At 35.9% G+C, this 20,353-nt stretch overlaps 6 protein-coding genes across 15 annotated transcripts; 4 read left to right on the forward strand and 2 right to left on the reverse strand.

Annotated features, from left to right (window-relative positions):
- Window positions 1-117: 117 nt before the first annotated feature.
- LOC107272145 (3-oxoacyl-[acyl-carrier-protein] synthase, mitochondrial) lies at window positions 118-1,919 on the forward strand. The gene is made up of 3 exons (XM_015748983.1): window positions 118-429; window positions 510-890; window positions 958-1,919. The coding sequence occupies exons 1-3, from the start codon at window positions 231-233 to the stop codon at window positions 1,698-1,700; spliced, it is 1,323 nt and encodes a 440-aa protein (XP_015604469.1). The 5' UTR covers window positions 118-230; the 3' UTR covers window positions 1,701-1,919.
- Window positions 1,920-1,964: 45 nt separating this feature from the next.
- Window positions 1,965-7,047, reverse strand: LOC107272144 (gametogenetin-binding protein 2-like). 2 transcript variants are annotated; one of them, XM_015748980.2, is made up of 11 exons: window positions 6,462-7,047; window positions 5,244-5,434; window positions 5,020-5,163; window positions 4,712-4,924; window positions 4,427-4,630; window positions 4,177-4,345; window positions 3,932-4,096; window positions 3,752-3,847; window positions 3,335-3,613; window positions 2,850-3,257; window positions 1,965-2,781 (listed from the first exon to the last, which is right to left on the reverse strand). In XM_015748980.2, exons 1-11 carry the CDS (start codon window positions 6,549-6,551, stop codon window positions 2,602-2,604), a joined length of 2,139 nt encoding a protein of 712 aa, XP_015604466.1. In that variant the 5' UTR covers window positions 6,552-7,047; the 3' UTR covers window positions 1,965-2,601. The 2 variants fall into 2 exon arrangements, with proteins under 2 accessions (XP_015604466.1, XP_015604468.1); XM_015748982.1 differs by having other exon boundaries at window positions 2,602-2,778; window positions 6,462-6,551.
- A 561-nt stretch (window positions 7,048-7,608) lies between these two features.
- LOC107272152 (neuferricin) lies at window positions 7,609-9,515 on the forward strand. Of its 7 annotated transcripts, none has more exons than XM_025089440.1 (5): window positions 7,609-7,820; window positions 8,024-8,249; window positions 8,311-8,451; window positions 8,529-8,715; window positions 8,790-9,515. In XM_025089440.1, exons 2-5 carry the CDS (start codon window positions 8,054-8,056, stop codon window positions 8,983-8,985), a joined length of 720 nt encoding a protein of 239 aa, XP_024945208.1. In that variant the 5' UTR covers window positions 7,609-7,820; window positions 8,024-8,053; the 3' UTR covers window positions 8,986-9,515. The 7 variants fall into 7 exon arrangements, with proteins under 7 accessions (XP_024945208.1, XP_024945209.1, XP_015604484.1 ...); XM_025089441.1 differs by having other exon boundaries at window positions 7,609-7,807; XM_015748998.2 differs by having other exon boundaries at window positions 7,610-7,836; window positions 7,905-8,249.
- On the reverse strand, window positions 9,448-10,980 carry LOC107272157 (protein PRR14L-like). Of its 2 annotated transcripts, none has more exons than XM_015749014.2 (3): window positions 10,767-10,980; window positions 10,271-10,525; window positions 9,448-10,210 (listed from the first exon to the last, which is right to left on the reverse strand). In XM_015749014.2, exons 1-3 carry the CDS (start codon window positions 10,790-10,792, stop codon window positions 9,844-9,846), a joined length of 648 nt encoding a protein of 215 aa, XP_015604500.1. In that variant the 5' UTR covers window positions 10,793-10,980; the 3' UTR covers window positions 9,448-9,843. The 2 variants fall into 2 exon arrangements, with proteins under 2 accessions (XP_015604500.1, XP_015604501.1); XM_015749015.2 differs by having other exon boundaries at window positions 10,271-10,429; window positions 10,767-10,973.
- A 239-nt stretch (window positions 10,981-11,219) lies between these two features.
- Window positions 11,220-16,918, forward strand: LOC107272142 (transcription initiation factor TFIID subunit 2). Its single transcript, XM_015748978.2, has 18 exons — window positions 11,220-11,409; window positions 11,576-11,630; window positions 11,707-11,870; window positions 11,940-12,156; window positions 12,236-12,474; window positions 12,550-12,771; window positions 12,845-13,058; window positions 13,141-13,392; window positions 13,459-13,667; window positions 13,734-13,973; window positions 14,574-14,964; window positions 15,032-15,222; window positions 15,300-15,511; window positions 15,587-15,806; window positions 15,872-16,028; window positions 16,101-16,265; window positions 16,340-16,516; window positions 16,583-16,918. Exons 1-18 carry the CDS (start codon window positions 11,366-11,368, stop codon window positions 16,820-16,822), a joined length of 3,609 nt encoding a protein of 1,202 aa, XP_015604464.1. The 5' UTR covers window positions 11,220-11,365; the 3' UTR covers window positions 16,823-16,918.
- Window positions 16,919-17,490: 572 nt separating this feature from the next.
- LOC107272149 (transcription factor E2F4) lies at window positions 17,491-20,279 on the forward strand. 2 transcript variants are annotated; one of them, XM_015748994.2, is made up of 7 exons: window positions 17,491-17,785; window positions 18,228-18,337; window positions 18,402-18,672; window positions 18,758-18,969; window positions 19,204-19,313; window positions 19,392-19,439; window positions 19,507-20,279. In XM_015748994.2, the coding sequence occupies exons 1-7, from the start codon at window positions 17,678-17,680 to the stop codon at window positions 19,614-19,616; spliced, it is 969 nt and encodes a 322-aa protein (XP_015604480.1). In that variant the 5' UTR covers window positions 17,491-17,677; the 3' UTR covers window positions 19,617-20,279. The 2 variants fall into 2 exon arrangements, with proteins under 2 accessions (XP_015604480.1, XP_024945203.1); XM_025089435.1 differs by lacking the exon at window positions 17,491-17,785 and having other exon boundaries at window positions 18,410-18,672.
- Window positions 20,280-20,353: the final 74 nt, after the last annotated feature.

Genomic DNA, 20,353 nt, shown 5'->3' on the forward strand with positions numbered 1-20,353 from the left:
GTGGTGATATGGAGATCATAATTTATATATAATAGACTAATTTGGAGTAATTAAGTCTATACGAAATATTACGACACTTTTCGTGTACTACATTCGGTCTAGTAAAAAGTTTACTTGAATTTTCTTATCTATTAATGATCATTCTAATCTCATTCTCGCTCAGTAAGCCGGTAATCTTTTCGGCGTGATATAACCTACAAATGGTGCATCTCTGATAAAAATACGTACAAATGTGGAGTCAATGTTATCTCCTTGGTCGTTCATTTACAAATACAGTCAGACCCAGACGTCGAGTAGTAGTTACAGGTATTGGAGTCGTGTGTCCTCTAGGAGTTGGTCTTCGATATGCCTGGGAAGCTCTCATCGAAGGCAAGTCTGGTGTCATCAAATTGGATGAACCAGGCTATGAGAAACTGCCATGTAAAATTGGTAGGCTTTGTACTTCCTATTTACCGTAATAAAGAGCATTTTATATACATAATAAATGTATTAATCTTTGTATATCAAAGGTGCCGTAGTACCCAAGGGAGATAAACCATATCAATTGAATATCGAAGCAAAATTTTCAAAGAGTGAAATTCGCTCAATGTGTCCCGCAACAGCTTATGCACTAGTAGCCTCAGAAGAAGCACTATCTGACGCGAATTGGAAACCAGAGAATGAGGATGACAAACGGGACACAGGGGTAGCAGTTGGGATAGGAATGATAGACTTGGTAGACGTTTGCAATACCAACGAAGCCCTGCAAAGAGGATATAGTAAAGTCAGTCCATTCTTCATACCAAGAATACTCCCAAACATGGCAGCAGGACAAATAAGCATCAAATATGGTTTCCGTGGTCCTAATCACTCAGTATCTACTGCCTGTGCAACAGGAGTGCATTCAATAGGTAATTTTATTACATTCCAAACTAACGCCTTCCTAAAAATAAAATTAACATAGAAGAATCTTGACAGGAGATGCATTCCGATTCGTACGTGGTGGAGAAACTAATGTGATGATATGCGGTGGAGCAGAAGCTTGTATAAGTCCACTAGCCATAGCAGCCTTCTGTCGTCTTCGCGCCCTGAGTACTTCAAGAAACGACTTTCCCCAAGAGGCATCTCGACCCTTCGATAAAGACCGTGACGGCTTTGTAATGGGTGAAGGATCTGCCGTATTAGTCCTGGAGGAATTAACTCACGCCCTGGAGCGCAAAGCTCCAATATATGCTGAGGTACTAGGATACGGACTTTCTGGTGATGCTACTCATCTGACAGCACCGAGTGAAGACGGTACTGGAGCACTGTTAGCTATGGACAGAGCACTTAAGGATGCTGGGATTGACCCGGGTGAAATTACGTACGTTAACGCACATGCGACTTCCACTCCCCTGGGAGATGCCATAGAATTAAAAGCTATCCAGTCCTTCTTTGGCGAGCACAGTAAGAACGTAACGGTCTCCAGCACTAAAGCTGCGCACGGTCATTTATTAGGCGCAGCAGGTAACCTGGAATCCGCATTTACTGTCATGGCAATAAAAGAGGGTATAATACCACCCACGATTAATCTAAACGAGCTAGATTCAACTACAGATCTTAATTTTGCTCCTCACGTCAAGCAAGAATGGCATACCACCCCAAGACGTGTGGCTCTGAAGAATGCATTTGGCTTTGGTGGCACAAATGCATCACTGTGCATTGCTCAATATATTAGCTAACTACTACAGAATAATGATGCATTTGAGTGACAATTTAAAGAACAACCAACTATGCCTAAAAATAATCTGGATACAATCTGGAAAACAGCCTCGATACTAGTCCAAGCATTTATAAGCAATATCATACGTAGAGGTTTGTATGTATAAAAAATATATGTATAAAACATGTTATATTGTAATCTATCATTTAGAATCTATATATATTTTTTACAAGTCCTATATACGAGTTGCTTAAGGTATAAGGACAAAAGTAATAAATTGTAGATTGGAATGCAACATTTATTTTATATTAAATCTTCAATAATCATTCAATTTTTTACTATCGTTACAATAGCGATAATATGCAGCCATCTTATCACCATCTTGCAATCGGAGCAACCGTCGGCAGAGCATCGACATCAGATTTCAAGAAAATAAAATACTCCAAAAATATAATCCTGATGACCCACATATAAAATCATTCAGGCAAGCTCACCGCCGGCGTTTGTCCCAAAAAAATCTCGAATAATCTTCGAGCGCACTAACGAGAACTAATTATTAGTAAAATATGGGCTTTCGAAAAATGACGGTTATTCGTCTTTTATTTTCTTGAACGCAATTCGCACCGTCGAAAATAACAGAATTCAAAAGGTGTTTTATGTGCTCTTTCCACCTTGGAATTTTTGTTTTGTTTTTTGAATGCATTACCGATTTATTGTATCAGTTTTTCTCATCCATAAATAAATCATATTTCAGTGAGCCAACAGTCCCAACAGATTTAGTAGAACACAATTTAGTCTGTTACGACAATAATTATCCAAAATACATCTGTCGTATTCATTCGTGTCTCTACTGGCAGTAAATGAACGTAAAAAAAAAAAGAAAATGTATCCTAATAAGTAACTGTACCTAATAGGAATTCTTAGTGAGGAATGGTGAAGGGCTTATGATGGCTGCAAAGCATCGCAAAGCGGTTTCTTAGGGTCTGCCGAAGTTCCTGTCTCTTCTCCAGGACTTGACGCATTTGGGACTTGAATTCAAGAACCTCCTCAGCTGGGATATAACTTTCCTTCCCTTCGTCTTCCGAGGAATACGAGTCCTGCTAATGAATATAAGAGAATTGACAGTTTAGTCTCATGAGCTATGGATTAAAAAGCTCCTGATACTCACTTCTAACATTTGCATAAGAGTAAGGCCTCCACCACGTTCCCTTAACAACGAGATACTAGAGTTGGAATGGACAAGCTTATCCGTTGATCTTGCATCATGACAGTCACCCTCGTGATTACAGCATCCTTCGCTACAAGCCACTTCTGAACCTTCCGGTGTACTTGGAAGCGAGGAGCTACTAATATTGTGCTCCGAAGAGTAACCACAGTCCTGGGATGACTGTTCACTAGACGAACGACTATTTATTCCATAGCACGTTGACATTTCATATCGTTTTTTCATTTCCATCCACATGGTGAATCTTTTACTAGGTCTACCCATCCAAGCATCCGCAATCTCCTCATCGGTTGGATCCTTGCAAATTTCACGAACACGCCAATTACCGTCCTTTCCTTTCTCAAGGAATTCCTAAGGTTCCAAGAATAACCATCACAATGAAAACCAAGTGAACATTATACATTACAATAGAATCAAGTCATCCTTACCTTACACCTTTCGCACGGCTCTACAACTTCAGAACGAACCATTTTACTATAAACATTACTCTCTTCCTTATCCGGCTGACAGTTTGTCGTGCTTTTTGGTTTTGATACAGTGTTATTTTTCTTGGCCGGACTTTTTTGAGTGACCATAGAGGACTTTTTCGAATTTAGGAATGTCGTTGACGTCTGCACTTGGGCTTTACTTGACCCCTTCGACTTTTTCATACAATCTGGACACTTACACGTTGGTGGTCCTTTATTTTTTGGATCTAATACTTGCAACTGTAAGGAATACGATTTAAATTTGTTCGTTCTTTATACTACGTCAATGATAATGAGTCTCTAGTGACTATACTACTGTTATTCTGTTAAACAGGTATTATAGTGAGGTTGATGACGAATAAGAAATATGATTGTTACCTTATGTCGGTCGATGTTCTGCGTTGTTGGCTTTGACTCCATGCAAACACAAGACACTTCGCTATTTCCACCATCACCATTTCTCTCGTCAGAACACTGTCGTATTAATGCCGTTTATATTTTCATTGTAAATATTATAGAGGATGCACTGTTTTGTATTGACTGTAAGCAAACAATTACCTCGCAGGTATTCTCCTTTTCTTCAGTCTCATAACGACGTTCTTTCTTCTTCTTACGTTTCAGACGCAACTTCTCACGTCTTTGTTGTTTGGCTATCTCCTCTCTGGTCAGTTCCTCGTAAAGTAATTCTAATTGAGTGATTCCTTGCTTTACCTCGACAGCCATCTGTGCAGAGGATAAGAATTAGTATATTGATCTTAATAATTATTTGTATTATAGATGGATTCTTTAATTTTATAGTTTACCTGGAAATTTCGTGAAAGAGCATCCACAGCAACTGCTGCCAATACTTCGCATACAGTTTCTTCTTCTCTGAGGCGCCGATGAACACGATGCAGACGTTCCGCCACGCAGATTCCCAAACATATAAGAACTTCCTCCTGAGCTATTTCTAAAGTTTTGGCATGGCGTTCCCTAGTGAGAAATTATTTTTATATTCACATTCTCTTAATGATTGAAACGATGTATAATTTTATACAAAATTTGAATTTATACCTGCCCATTAGTTCCGGCTGAGCTCGCCCAATTATCGTACTGATATACTCAGTATTAGTTGGTAAGTGTACGTGTCGTTCAGGTATGCATCGTTTTATTCCATTATACAAAGAAGCTACGTATCCTTTTTCTGTTCTAGGATCTGGTTCTGTTGTTAGAAGTGATGAAGCTAGCAGCACTTTGGTACGGCATTCTCCACAAAATCTATAAGGAAATAGAGAATGAGAAATTCGTCAAATAAGAAAAATTTGTTTCTGACAGATCAGAAGAATGTCTAAGAGTTACCTGTGCTTGCGAAGGTAAGTGTCTAAGGTGGCGTCCAAGGTATCCGTTTCAACTAACGTTAATTCTTGACGACAAGGTGGTTTCATACAGTCCCATACCTCCCTCCATGCACCTGGAGGAGGTCTCATACGTTGAACCTCCAAGGAATGCAATGCACATCTACGAGACTTTTTACTCCTTGGCTGTCGATCCACCAGACTATTTAATCGAGCGCTGCAACAAATTGATACATGATTGATTAATTAAGCTAATATAAATCTAGAATTCTTGATTGATAAATTCTCCATTCAATTTCTAAGACTATTTACCTGTGACCCTGTAGCATGGTACAAAGTAACTGGGGTGATTCCAGAACTTCATTTTTAATAGTGAGTAAACCCTCTGGTGTAATGACTAATGGATCCAGTGCAGGATGACCAGATTTCATGAGGTCGTAGAATAGTCTTTCCACGCTGAACATGTAAAGTATTTATGGTAGCGTTTATATAGGAATAATTATATGAGGTCTGTAATAATTATTGCTTTGTCATACCTCCTTCTACATCCAACACATGGCACGGCCTGACCAAGAATCGAAAGCATATCCTTGCAAGTAACTTCGAAGGATGCCTTGACTTCGTCTTTAGTGAGCATGTTTAACTTCCTGGTAAATTCATCTAACTGCTTTCCCCGAACAAGAGGGCTGTCGCAAACAGCTCCTAAGCCGTTCACGTCCATAATCATCTGTATTTAAATAGGATGAATACAGACATTAAGGTGATTCTAGATTCAGTACTCATTTTGCTATGTTTGATTAGCATTTCAATGTGAAAGACTAGACTCTCCTTTAGTATGTATTTTGCAACCATGACATAAATGTGTCTCTTTTAACTTAATCTTCAATTTATTATCATAGGCTGTCAACTTGATTGGAAAAACCATGTTCAAGAAAAGCATTAGTGTATGTAAGTGTATAGCATGCCATAAACTGCACAACCAATCGAAGCAACAACCTTTCTAATCTAATATATGAGTCAAACCTTGAAACATAGTCAACAGCATTGATATTCTGTAATTACGATACACCATATATTATAGTACCCTCTGGCTCAGTACATTTAAGGGATAGCATTAAATCAGTCTACAACGGCATCCTATACAAATAAGTAGTCTAAATTCCTATAAGCAATTCAAGTATAAAGTGACAGCTTGACATCTTGAAAATCATATTTCTCATGTGACCAAATATAGTTTTATCTTTATAAATTCTAAATAACATCTTCCATGGTGCAACAAAGAATACACTAGATAATTTAGTTACATCTTAATCGAGAAGTATATTTTTACAAATAACTGGAGAAAAAGCAAATGGAAGTTTATATCTTCACAAGATTTGACTCTGATATGCATTACCATAAGTGATAAAACTACCCTGTGTTCTGTCAACCATTCTAAATTAACATGAACCTAAAATCCACAATGTAGGTCTGATATACTTCAGCATTGAAGTACCAGGATCCATGTAAGAAATAAACAACACACAGTATTCGGTTTTATTTATAAATACGAAAATCTATGAAAATCTGGCTAAGTAGCTAGAAAGCTCGAACGTCTAGATTGGTTTGGGGCAAACATGAACAACCAGGGCAATCGTTTAGGTTAAGTCGGTAAATCGTTCACAGGGCAGTTACGTAATTGGCGTCAAGTTGTAATTATTGAAGCTTCCGATGTCATCGTCAAATGGTAATAGTCTTAGGGTGTTCAAACTCACCGTTAAATTTTCATCGATGATCAACGGCATTTGCCTTCGCGTCAAACTGGCCGGGTTTTCACCGCGCCATATATCCACTAATTTAGCCATTGTATCTCTCCTGTGATATCTTTTCACAATCTCGTACACTGGCACAATACCTTCCCGAACACTTGAGGCCAAACAAGATCTTCAAAAAGCTCCTTTTTCCCTTTGTTATGTCACGAAAACAAGTGGACGATGTCACACGCCTGCCATTTGCAACGAGTCAACTTTTCTTTTTCTCTCTCTTTCTCTCCTTTTGGACTATTCTTCTCTCGTTTTCATGAGCTCTCTCTCACTTCCGCCCTATGTGCATTTATCTCCATCTGTATCTACGTCTTCCACCCTCTGACGATATACCTATCCACCTTCTACCCTTTAAACACTTGCCAATACCGACGTATAGCAAGTACGTATTTCTTGAGCAGGATGATTCGCAAATTTGTCTTTAACCCGATTCTAAATTGATCCTACGAGGTGGTGCCGCACGATTCTACTACGTAGTGAACAGTAGTGAAGATCCCGGAGGAAGCACTGGTATCTTGCCAGGGATCGCATTCGTATTGGACTGCAAAAACAGCGTGTCTAGTTATAAATGAAATCACGCACGAGTCTATGCCCTGACCAGAAAAGCAACCAGGAAATATATAAGTCCTGCTTACCGAATGGTATAACACAAGTTCGTTTGGTATCCTGAATGGAAATCATTACCAGGGCTTTTTTTTTTATCAAGACATTATGGAATAATGTATCTTTATCCAGAACAGTGCATTTAGTGCGACTTATCATTAGTTATTGATAAGTGCATTGATTTTACTGTATGCATAAACCAGCTTTTGATCGTAGTTGCATGAAAATCGCCAGAAGGATAAGAAAACCAGGTCTATGCATAGAACGTTCTCCAATGTTCTCCAACGTGACACCATTTAAATGACGCGCGACAATGCGCCCGATCCTCATCCTCAAGATGTGCGAGGAAGGAACGGAATGGAGATATAGCTGGACATATAGCTGTAAAGAAATTTTATGTAGGTTAGGAATGGAAAAATGTATAAGAGAGGATGATTTTATAAGGAATAGGTACCATGGTATTCCTAGAACATTGTAGTATAATTTCTGTTCGTTCCATGGGAAGTCAAGGTCACTGAACTTAGAAGTCAGTAACGCCCAGAAGAAATTTTCAAATGTATACCTCTCTCCTCAAGACGCTTGGCTACGTGTCTCATGATGTTCTTAGTTAAGAGACGCATTACTTTTACTTCGTTGCCATTCCACGAGGTCTAACCTGCTTTGTAAGCAGGTGTCCAGATAGAAGTTGTAGTGTGGTAATTTTACCTGGTACTAGTATGCAGTGGTATATGACAGCTTTCAAACAAGCCTAACTGCTATTACCGATTTTCATAGTTATTTTTTCCATTTAAGGAAGCCCAGCTGTTCCCATAATGCTTTCGCAATACCTTTGGATTTCATTGTTGTTTGCTGTCATCTATATGTTTTATTCGAGCGATCATCATCGACAAATTTTGATAAAATTTTTGAAGGAGAACGTCGACGCTGCACAGACATTTTTCATGGAGTTCAATGGCGAAGCGATTCGTAAAACGGAATTTGACAGCAGCGAATCGCTATTCACCACGGACGATTTAAAAAGATATAATAATTTGAATGACGGCTTATATTTATCGGTTTTGGGTCAGATTTATGATGTTACAAAAGGAGAAAAACATTACGGCAAAGGAGCAGCTTATAATGCGTTCGTTGGTAATGGTGAATTTCTTTGAAATTTTAATTGTATGGGAACTTTTTATTTTTCTTGTTTTTTTTTTAGGACGTGATGCTTCATTGGCTTTTGTTACTGGTGATTTTACTGAAGAGGGTTTGATTGATGACATATCTAGTTTATCTGCACAGCAGACTAAAGATTTATATGGATGGATTCAGTTTTATAAAGATAATTATGTTTACAAAGGTAATTCTCATAGAATCAGGACAGCAAACTTATATTCAAGGAATCACAAGTACTCCAAGATACTGTCTGTATTACAGGAAAGCTAATAGGTAGATATTACGATGAAGATGGCAATCCCACAAGTGAATTTTATAAATATCATGAAAAACTAAAGATTGGCGAACAGGAAAAATCCAAAGAGGAAGAAAAAAAACGTATGTTTCCACCATGCAACATTGAATGGAAAATAGATGTTGGCACTAGAGTGTGGTGCACTAAAAAAAGGTCTACTTCTTTAATTATAAGTTTGATCCTACCAATCAGTTAGTTGTTTCTAATGACTATCTATTTATTAACAGTGGTGGAATAGAGAGAAATTGGGTTGGAGTACCACGAATGTTTTATGAGAATCCTGGATCATCCAATTACAGATGTGCCTGTGTAAACATACAGAGTAAACTATACAATGAAAACAAAGGTAGTCTCAGAGAGTATGCAGGATGTGCTAAGGGTTCTACACATTGCACTATAAAGCAAACAGAAGACACAGTATGAGATAGTATGCCTTAAGTGTGACAATAGATACCATGCACAACATTGAATCTCTGAAATATGGGACTACATTAATCACATGGTTCACCTTTATCTGATAGGAATAAGTCCAAGACTGATAGTTATCAGTGAGACAGAGGTTATCATGATATTTCAAGAGTAATACTTCATGATTGTTTTAAGTACAAGAGGGACCATTCTTATACAAAAGATTTATTTTTTATAATAGAAGATAGGTACTTTATAAGAATATATAAAACTAAGCTTTACAATTTGCGCTTATGAAACGCAAATAATTATTATGTAATTGAAGAAAGGTGAGATTACCTATGAAACGTGATTTAAAAAAAAATTCTACGTGTAAAACTTATCAGTTATTGAACTCTTTGATGCACGGAAATTGTTACAATCATAGAGGAAAACTGTCGTTCTTTGTATTTAAGTATTAGAAAAATATTAGTTGTATTTCATTTAGAGAATGCTGTGGATAAATTTAATTTGACCAATAAAAAGATAATATCAGTGACATGTTATCATTCCAGCATGTCAATAATTATCCAGCGACGAAATCCAGCTACCGCCTATCCTCAGTCTCAAATTCACTTGATTAAATCTTGTGTTAATAATTCAAATGCTATTACAAGTATATCATAATGTTGTATCAGAGATCTGTTTATCCTTGCTTTTCTCAGTTGCAGTATCACTTATCCTATAACTTCGATACCAGTTAGAAACGTTACATGCAAGAAAATAAGAGGATGAAGAAAAATTATATGTCCTGATACCAGACATAATCTTTTTCTAGGATAACCTCTTCGCGTATTATATACATATTTGTACAAGTTTTTGTTATATGATTATTCACTTTATGTCAGTGTTGACATTAACAGGAGATTCGGAACGAATGCCATTCAGTTTGTCAAGTAAGGTTTGCATCGTGTGACGTCTATATTTATGCTTATAAGCAGCCTTTGAACCAAAAACTTTCTTTACTTTTGCACGACGCTTTTTCAACTTGGAGTCGGTTGGTTCTTGCTGGAACTGTATCATTCTTTTGAACCTCTTGGCACTCATGAAATGAGTATTCTCATTTGTGTCCTCATTCTCCTCAAAAATTGTTTCAAGACAATTGGGCTTTTTCTTGATGCTTTTATCTAAGTAATATTCACGAATATCATCCTCACTTTCTATTTCAGAGCTTCTCCTTTTCTTTGGCTTTAAGCTGCATCTAATAAATGATGATAAAAATAGTAAACAATCAATAAACAAAATCCATTTCTCCTTATACCTTCTATTAAGTATCTCGGCAGCAACAGGTCTTGGTAGTCTTCTCCTAAGTACACGCTTATTGCTTGATGGTGAAGATACATTGGAAGTAACATTCAGCATTTGTAGACTAGCCATCACTTCAGGTAAATTAGAATCCACAATATCAGGAATATGTTTTCTGGAAAATAAGCCAGTAGGCAACGTTTCAGGCGACTCATAAACTCCCATATCCTTCAATGCAATACTCTTTACGTGTTGTATTAAATGTTTTATCCTGAGAATTAAAATAAGAGAGTAAGAAATTAACGATCGTTTACAAGTTCATTTTAGAAACACCCATTCAAGGACGATAACTTAAAAATTCGAAAAAATCGAAGAATCTCAATACTTATATAATTTACTTCTCTTTAAAAAAAGTCAAAATTCTTTTAATCCAAACTTTTAACGGCAAAATTCGTTAGCAGAATGGCGAATCTTTGAATTTCAAAATGTAATGTTTAAGTAAAGGAACTTACGTTGAATCCGAGTTTTTCTCTTCCATTTGTGAAATTATTTTTTTACGTTTTTCACGTTTCACGCTTTGGATTCTTTATTAAAATCAATAAAAGTAAAGTTTTTATTTTCACGTAAGAAACCCCCTCGGAATTCTAATTCATTCTAACTTTGTGTGATGGGAAACACCACCGTTTCCACGTACCAACAGATCGAACCAGATCAACCAGATACTGCTGTAAATTGCTGTAAATGCATTGGCACTTCAGAAAACAGCAGACAAATTTCGATAGGAAACTAGAGCGAATGAATTTCGTATTTACTTGAAATTATAGTTATTTCTAAATATTTAGTAATAAATTTAACAAGAAATAATTTCCTATTGAATAAAATTCTCTCCGGTAGCTTATTTTATAAAATAACTAGAGGTTTCTGTGATGTTTTATTCGATTTTATAACACTATTGCTGATAACACGGCGGCAATAGTTTCGATTGGAAAGAATTACTCCCAACTATTAGACAGACGCAGACGAAAATGGTGTAAGAGGAAAACACGATGGAAACTATTATAAAGTGTTGCTATCTGTCAAAACTATAAAGTTTGAAAATATTTATGGCAAAATGAAGAAGGAGAGAACGGCTGATAACAGCCGACCGTTTAAATTATAAGTATTTTCTTATGTGTAATTAAACGCGATAAAAATGCATTGCATTGCCCGATTAATTTATGAATTCAATAAATTTATTTTAAGGTTATGTTCTTTAGGGTAGATTTTAATTAATTTTAGCACATTTAATGAGTATAATTGAATTGTTTCATTGATACATTACAGCTCATCAAATTGTCAGCCTTACGGGTATCAGCTTTCAAAGAAAAAGTATAATTGTATGTAGAAAATAACTCTAATATGATCTTACCTTTCTAACCAAGTTTTCTAACAAGTGTAATTTTATTTTACAAGGGATTCGTAGAATTGACTATTGTGCCACTCAGGGATAGCTTAAGACTCATAAAGCTTAATGCTAAGCAATGTAGAATATACAGAGTATGTCTAAATGATACGTACGAGGCACCTTTTCAATACTTTGATCCTTTCTTGGATATTTGCCAAGGAGATTCAAAACAGTATGTATTCTAAATCTTTTAGCCTTACTTTTCTCTTAACAAAATTATTACTACATTTTATATCTTTAGACGGTCCCTTGAATTCTTTTCAAACCTACATTTGGCAGCAGCACAAAAAGTCGATCCTGATAATAATGCTGGAGAATTGGTTGTCCAAATACCACCAGATGCTGCTCACTTAGTCTCGGAAGGGAGAGGACTAAGAGTTAGCATAGAATTCTCATTGGAACAACCACAAGGTGGTGTCCACTTTGTGCTACCTGACTGCGAGGGAACATTTGCTGAAGTATATTAATCATCAGGACTTTATTATTCATATATATTTCCAGATTGCTATTTAACAGCTTCTCCTTGTTATACCATAGAGAGGAGCTCACATGTATACCTACAGTTACGAAAATTCATCAAGACTGTGGTTCCCATGTGTGGACAGTTTTGCTGAACCTTGCACCTGGAAATTGGAATTTACTGTTGATGATTCTATGACTGCAGTATCTTGCGGAGACTTGGTAGAGGTCGTCTATACACCAGATATGCGACGAAAAACTTTCCACTACGTTCTGAACACACCAGCATGTGCTCCAAACATTGCTCTGGCAGTAGGGTAATGTTTCTTTGATCTCTTACAATATTCTGAATGTCATAGCCTTAAATGCCTAATACAATGAATTATTCTCAGACCTTTTGAAATATTCGTCGACCCTTACATGCATGAGGTGACACATTTTTGTCTACCGCAATTGTTACCATCATTAAAAGTCTCAGCGAAGTACATGCACGAAGCTTTCGAGTTCTATGAGGAAACGTTATCCAATAGATATCCATATTCTTGTTATAAGCAAGTATTCGTAGATGAGATTGATGAAGATATCAATGCTTATGCGACAATGAGTATTTTAAAGTAGGTTTGATCTTTATATTTTCATATGCCTCTTTTATAATTTTTATAATTTATGTTGTCCAATTTTTTATAGTACAAATTTATTACACTCCACCGCAATAATCGACCAAGTATACATAACTAAAAAAGCTATGGCTCAAGCTATAGCGGAGCAATTCTTTGGCTGCTTCATTTCTATGCAGAACTGGTCTGATACGTGGTTGCCGAAGGGGATTTCAACATACTTGACTGGACTGTACGCTAAAAAATGTTTTGGCAACAACGAATATCGGGAATGGATACAGTCGGTATGACAAAACACTTATTTTTTTCATATTAAATTAATTTTATAATTGATTTATAATATCATGAATACCTACTTCTAATCAGGAATTGCAAGAAGTAGTAAAGTACGAGGAACAGTTTGGTGGTATAATATTAGATCCATCCCAGCCACCAGCTCCATTGCCCATAGCTGCAAACACACCAGCACCAGCGCCAAGAATTCCGGACCGTGGTTTTTATTTCCCTATCAGAAATTTACATACAATGTCTCCCAGGTACATAGAGGTCCTTCGCAAGAAAGCCCATCTAGTTATCAGAATGTTAGAGCATAGAATCGGACAGGAACTTCTTCTTCAAGTAAGTCCTCATCGAAATCATTATGACACTTTGAACTATATGTAAAATTACTTTAATCTTTCGTAGGTTTTTAACAAGCAATTATCACTAGCAGCTAATGCTGCTCAACAAAAGATTGATTCTGGCCTCTGGTCACACATGCTGATTAGTACAAACGTTTTCACAAAAGCCATTTTTACAGTAACTGGAAAGGACATGGCAGTTTTTATTGATCAGTGGGTTAGAACCGGTGGCCATGCAAAATTCAGTCTTAGTTTTGTGTTCAACAGAAAGAGGTTAATGTTCAATTATTTCTTTCTCTACTTACTGCGGTATAGGAATTTACAATTTATTTCTTATAGAAATACTGTGGAATTGGAAATTCGACAAGACATCACTAATCAACGAGGTATTCGGAAATATGTGGGTCCATTATTAGTTAATATCCAGGAATTGGATGGTACCTTTAAACACACTTTACAAATAGAAGGTACCGTAGCAAAAGCAGACATCACTTGTCACAGTAAAAGCAGGCGAAATAAGAAAAAGAAAATTCCATTATGTACCGGAGAAGAAGTAGACATGGATCTATCAGCTATGGAGTAAGTGCTTCGATGATTAATAATATCGTACTTATTCCTTTACAAATTCCCTTGCTTTGTAAAGTTCTTTGAACTCTGATTCGCCATCTTCTTTACAGATACGTTATAGAGAACTATTCATATGCTTCATCTTTTATTTTTTCAGGGTAATAAATTTAGCTATAGGTGTTTTTTATACTGGTAAAGCACCAGCACTCTCAGCAGTTACCAATCGCTTCAGTATTTTCCAAGATTGTTTTTCAACCGAATGGTTTTGTTGAGTATGAGAAATGAAATAAAAATTGGAAAACGCTGAGGGAACCAATGTAAACTATACGTTACCCAAATTATTTCTGTCAGAAATGTTATAAGAATGCTTTGCTCATTTACTATCATGTTCATCACAATAATTGCAATTTGCTTTGTGCAATTTATCACAATAATTTGTTAAACACCACATATCACAGTTAAAGATAACTATACGACTCTACACTAAATTTGCATGTATCGTACAGCAATAAGATTCATTCCTAATTTGATTTTAATACAGGTTTTAATGAAATCGAATATTTTTTCTCTCAACAAAATTATATCAATGACAGACTAATTGTTTTTTTTCAGCGATTCTCCAGTACTATGGATAAGACTGGACCCAGACATGACTCTGATGCGTGCTGTGCAAATCGAACAGCCTGATTATCAATGGCAGTATCAGTTAAGACATGAAAGAGACGTAACTGCCCAACTGCAAGCAATTGAGGCCTTGCAAAATCATGCAACGCCAGCAACACGTTTAGCATTGACAGATACCATTGAGAATGAACATTGCTACTATAAAGTCAGACTACGAGCAGCACATTGTTTGACTAAAGTTGCTAATGCTATGGTAGCAACGTGGGCTGGCCCACCAGCCATGTTAGCAATTTTTCGAAAATTATTTGGCTCGGCATCCTGTAGGAGGATCATCAAGCAGAATAATTTTTCAAACTTCCAACATTACTTCCTGCAGAAGGTACCGTACTGATGTAATTATTTATTTTATCATTCACATAACTCTTATATTATTTTATGTCATATAGACTATACCGGTGGCTATGGCTGGATTGCGAAATACTCATGGTATTTGCCCGCCAGAAGTTCTTGCGTTTTTAATGGATCTATTCAAGTATAATGACAACAGTAAAAATCGCTATTCCGATAATTATTATAGGGCTGCACTGGTCGAAGCTTTGGGTGCCACAGTGACTCCAGTAATTAGTGTACAGCAAGGGTGAGAATTAAATCACATTATTATATAATTTTATACAATAGGCAAAGGATATAATGAAATTTTGTGTAATTTCTCAGAACCTCTATTACTGCAGAATCCTTATCCATCGACACAAAAGCTATCCTTGAAGAAGTGACACGCAATTTAAATTTGGAAAAATTATTACCATGTTATAAATACACAGTGAGTGTGGCCTGCTTAAAGGTTATAAGGATTTTACAAAAATTTGGTCATCTACCCAGCAACCCACATTTATTCAGGGCATATGCTTCATATGGACAGTTTATTGGTAAAAAGGTTTTAACTCAGGAAGTGTAATCCGTAAAGAAATATATTGATTATGATTGAAATTATCTTTGAGCAGACGTGCGAGTAGCTGCTTTGGAAGCTCTTGTTGATTTCACTAGGGTGGATGGTAAATGGGAAGATATGGAATTCCTATTGGATATGGCTGAAATGGATCCACATCCTGGAGTTCGACATAGATTAGTCAGGTTGATGGTCGAAAATCCACCTTTCGAAAGGGCACACAAGCATCGACTGGATAAACCAGAATTAGTTGATCGTATTTGGAATCTCATCAAGTGAGTAGATAAAAAAATCTTCAAATGGGCCAATATAAATATACTCTATGTATTTTTTTAACCAGCGGTATGCTGTCCCACGATGCCAAATTAAGATGTGATCTGGTGGATCTTTATTACACATTGTACGGTGTAAAACGACCTCTATGTCTTCCTATTCCTGAACTCGCAGCTATAACTAAGCCACGTAAAGCTGGTCCTCATCTCAGCCCTGAACGAGAAGTAAGTTTTACCGATAATACAATGTAATTAAAGATTATAATTATGATTAATTAATAAGTTTGACAATGATAGGTAAAAGTTATCGTGCCGCATGTGAAGCACGAGCCACCGGCTGATGTTGAAATTGTCAGTGTACCGAATAAAAGAAAAGCTTCGCCCAATAGGGATGTACCTGGACCTGTAAATGTACCAGATTATGGTCAAGAAGTAAAACGACAAAAGCTGCAACCACACAATGTACGTATATTAGAAAATGTAATCTTGCGTAATCATTAAATAAATTATCACTGCTTTTATTTGGTATTTTATAGCCGGAAGATCGTGGACCGCCACTTCCTGGGGAAGGTAAAGTCAAGTCTGAATATTATAGTGACAATTCTGCATCCCTACCTGGAATTATGGGAACGCAAGGTCCTGTAGGATTTGAGCCAGGAATGTTTAAGAAGGAAGCAGACGATCACAAGCAAAAAGGCGAATCTACAAACAAGGTAAGTACAAGAAAATATTAATTTTTTTCCTCGTATAAGTTAAACGTATGAACGTATGTTAACCAGGGTAAGAAGAAGAAGAAGGACAAGAAGAAACACAAGCACAAGCATAAGCACAAGCATGACCACAAACATGGCAAGGATAAAGATAAGAAGGAGAAAGATAAGAGCAAAGACAAAGAAAAGGAAAAGAATAAGGATAAGGAATCAGGCAGTCTCAAAGTCAAAGATGAGACTCTCAGCTCGGCAAGTTCAAGTCCAAGTCCAGATGCCATTACAGCCACTAATGAATTTGTCTTTCCGTAAACGAAAGCTATCAAGCTTAATTATATGTACAGATTTCCATAAAATTTTACATAAATGAGATATGCGAAAAATAAATAGAGATGTCTTCTTAACGTCCATATTTTTATTTTTATATTTCATACATCAATTGAAAAATACATGTTAATGAAGCCATATGCAAGGTTTTTCAACGATATTTTCTTATATACATGTACCTCGTTAACAGTATATATAATGTCGTGAAAGTGCAGTTAATCATAGCAATGATAAGTACCTTTAAATATTAGTAATTTCAAAATGAGCAAACACAGATAACTTAATTCATGCGCATCAGACATCAGTAATGTAACAGCGCAGGACAAGCCTAGATAAAAATTCTAAATTACGTATTAATCATTAAGATCGCAAGAGGCTTAATAGTTATAATAATTTATTACAGTAAAATCTAAGTCATAATACGAATTCTTAAGAGAACCTTATAGTTCTGTTATAAATTGCATTACAGTAGAAATTCGAGCTTGAATATGCTCGGAGAAAATCAATCGCAACGCGCTCAGTTTAAGCCAATTCGATTGGCTAAAAGATACTACGACGAGTTCGTTAATCTCGCGAGTGGCCAAAGTTGAATTATGAAATTTCTTTGAGAAACAGTCTTATTTTATTTAAATCTATTGTCATAAGTTCTTTTAAAAAACGGCGATGATTTTTGCAATAATTGTTGACATTAATTTTATAAAGAATGAAAATGTTTTGAGATTATGACGCGCCTTTATTCAAATGCATTTCCAAGACGGTCAGTGATGGCGTGCAGGCTGTTGCGGCAATTTCGAAGGAGAGTGCGAGCTTTTGAAAATTTTGACAACGGCCTTAACGAGTATGGCAGACAATCAGCAAAGCAGATTTGAAAAATCCCTTGGATTATTAACTACTCGCTTCGTCACGTTATTACAGAAAGCTAAGGATGGCGTTCTCGATTTAAAAGTGGTGAGACTTTTACATTTATTTCGAATAATATACTGGAGTTAATCTCGAATCTAGGTTAACTCGTCGCGGGTTGCACACGCCATTTCTGGCTTGCGGGAATTTTAAAAGAAGTTCCTCATAACTTACAGATTTTTATTATCTGCTGGACAGCTGAGCCTATTTTAAGTTTCATGGATTTTAGTTTAATCTGTTAGATAATTGAATAATTTATCACCATTTGCAGGATCCATTGTTGCTTATGCTAACTTCACATAACCTATGTTGATTTACATATTTATATTGTTATTAATATTAATTTTCTATGATTATTATTAGAAATACAATGTTATAATAAACTTTGAGAATGATGTGATATCTGTTTCGAGCATGGGAATGTTTTAGAGTATTATTTTAATGTTGCAAACTCAATGTTCTATGTAACAAAACAAAATAATTATTACAGGCTGCAGACATCTTGGAAGTTCGTCAAAAAAGACGTATATATGACATTACAAATGTTCTTGAAGGAATTGGTCTTATTGAAAAGAAAAGCAAGAATAGCATACAGTGGAAGTATGTATTAACTTTGTTCCTGTTGGTTAAATATAAAATGATATTTAAATAGTTATTGAATTAGGGGTGCAGGTCCTGGATGCAACACACAGGAGGTTGGTGAAAAGCTGACTGATTTAAAAGATGAGATCCAAAAGTTAGAAGATCATGAAAAGTTATTAGATACGCATACCCAATGGATTCAGCAGAGTATAAAGAATATTGAAAGCGATTTAGCAAATAGAAAGTATGCTTATATTACATATGACGATGTTAAAAACAGATTTGGAGAGGAGCTTGTTTTGGGAATTCAAGCTCCATCCGATACACAATTACATGTGCCAAATATTGCAAAGGTAGATCGAAGTGTAATGTAATTGAATATTTTTCAAATCCATATTTTGTTGTGTTGCACAAACTTCATATATTATTTTGATCCAGGCAATAGAAGATGAGCAGAATATAAATTATGAAATCTATATGAAAAGTACATCAGGAGATATAAAAGTGTATATGATTCAACCTGAATTGGCTGAAATTTATAACAATAAAGTTTTGGAAATGAGACTCCAAGAGGAGCCAAAAGGTATTAAGAGAGAAAAGGAGGAGGATGAAAAAAAAGAGGAATCCAAACCAAAGAGAAAAGTCGGAAGGTAAATATCTAGATGCAATGAATTCATTAAAAATCTATTGCTCTCTTCGCATCAGAGACGGATAGATCATGTTTCTGATCTGCACAGAGCAAACATTAAGTAATGGTCTTATTTGGGGATGAGTCATTATAAAGTTAAAATAGCTCACTTGGTAAAGACCGTACACTGATTTGAATAAATCTACATTCTCATTGGTAAAAGTCGAACTATTATAATAATGGATATGTTGTTCAGACCACCAAGAGGTGCCGGCAAATTAGACCCTGTATTATCTGAAGATGAAGAAGAAGAAGACCCAGAATTAATAGAGGCCAAAATAATACTTAGTGGTGTGGGCACATCAGGTAAAATATTTGATGCATCTTATATTCACAACATGATAAAAGAGCGTCTATTCTACTGCTTTTTTCTTAATTTTGCAGAAATTGTCAGGACAGATCTAGACTTGCTAGACGAGTTTTACACGGACAGTAAGTATCGTTATTACGATTACACATGCTTGTTGTTCTCTAATATAAAATTGTATTCTATTTTCAGTTTGTGGACCACTAGTGAGATTGAGTCCGCCGCCTGGAGAAAGGGACTATCAATTTAATCTAAGCGAAAGTGAAGGAATTTGCGATCTCTTTGACATTGTGGCAAAGTGAACTTGCGTCGTTTTATAGTATCTAGTAATTTTGACTTTGTTCACGTTCGTTTTCTATCAATCATGTTTCTGATTGGTCGGCGCTCGACTCTAGAAGAAGGGTCAATTATGTATATAATTTTACCGATGAATTCGCAAACCTCATTCGTTGTAAACGTTACGGAATTCATCAAAATTCAAATTCCAGCTTCTGAAATGAAAAGGACATTCTTTGACTGTCACAAGTTTATTTGGCTTGTGGAGTTTAGTATTGCAAACATATAAGCCTTTACGTGAGTTTCGAAGCAGCGGTCTAATGAAGTAGATGATTATTATTTTCAATTATACACAAAATTTATTTTGAGATAAGCCGAGAAAGTAGTGCGTGTTTACGTAATACTTTCCATAACGATTCCACATAGGTTTTATTAATCTATCGACAGACTAATTTACTTAATGTAAAATTGATGAGTCCATGCAAATATTCAGATCTTTGTTACTGATCGCAGTCTTACAAATAGATTCCCTTAGTGTTTTAAATCAACGTATTAATTGCTGTTAATAACCGCAACATTTTGAAGACATTTTTAAAAAAGAAATCGAGTATACGCGTCTCCCCGCGTCTTATGGCAATATACATATATTATATTTGTAATAAAAAAAAGTGGCCCCCTGGTTAAATGTATAGAAGTACGATTATTAAACCTCTGTTTTTCTTTCTGTTATCAGAATATACTGTGAGTTACAATATAAGGAGTA

Source organism: Cephus cinctus, unplaced genomic scaffold (genome assembly GCF_000341935.2).
Source record: "Cephus cinctus unplaced genomic scaffold, Ccin1 Ccin1_scaffold1111, whole genome shotgun sequence".
In the NCBI taxonomy this organism is placed as follows: domain Eukaryota; kingdom Metazoa; phylum Arthropoda; class Insecta; order Hymenoptera; family Cephidae; genus Cephus; species Cephus cinctus.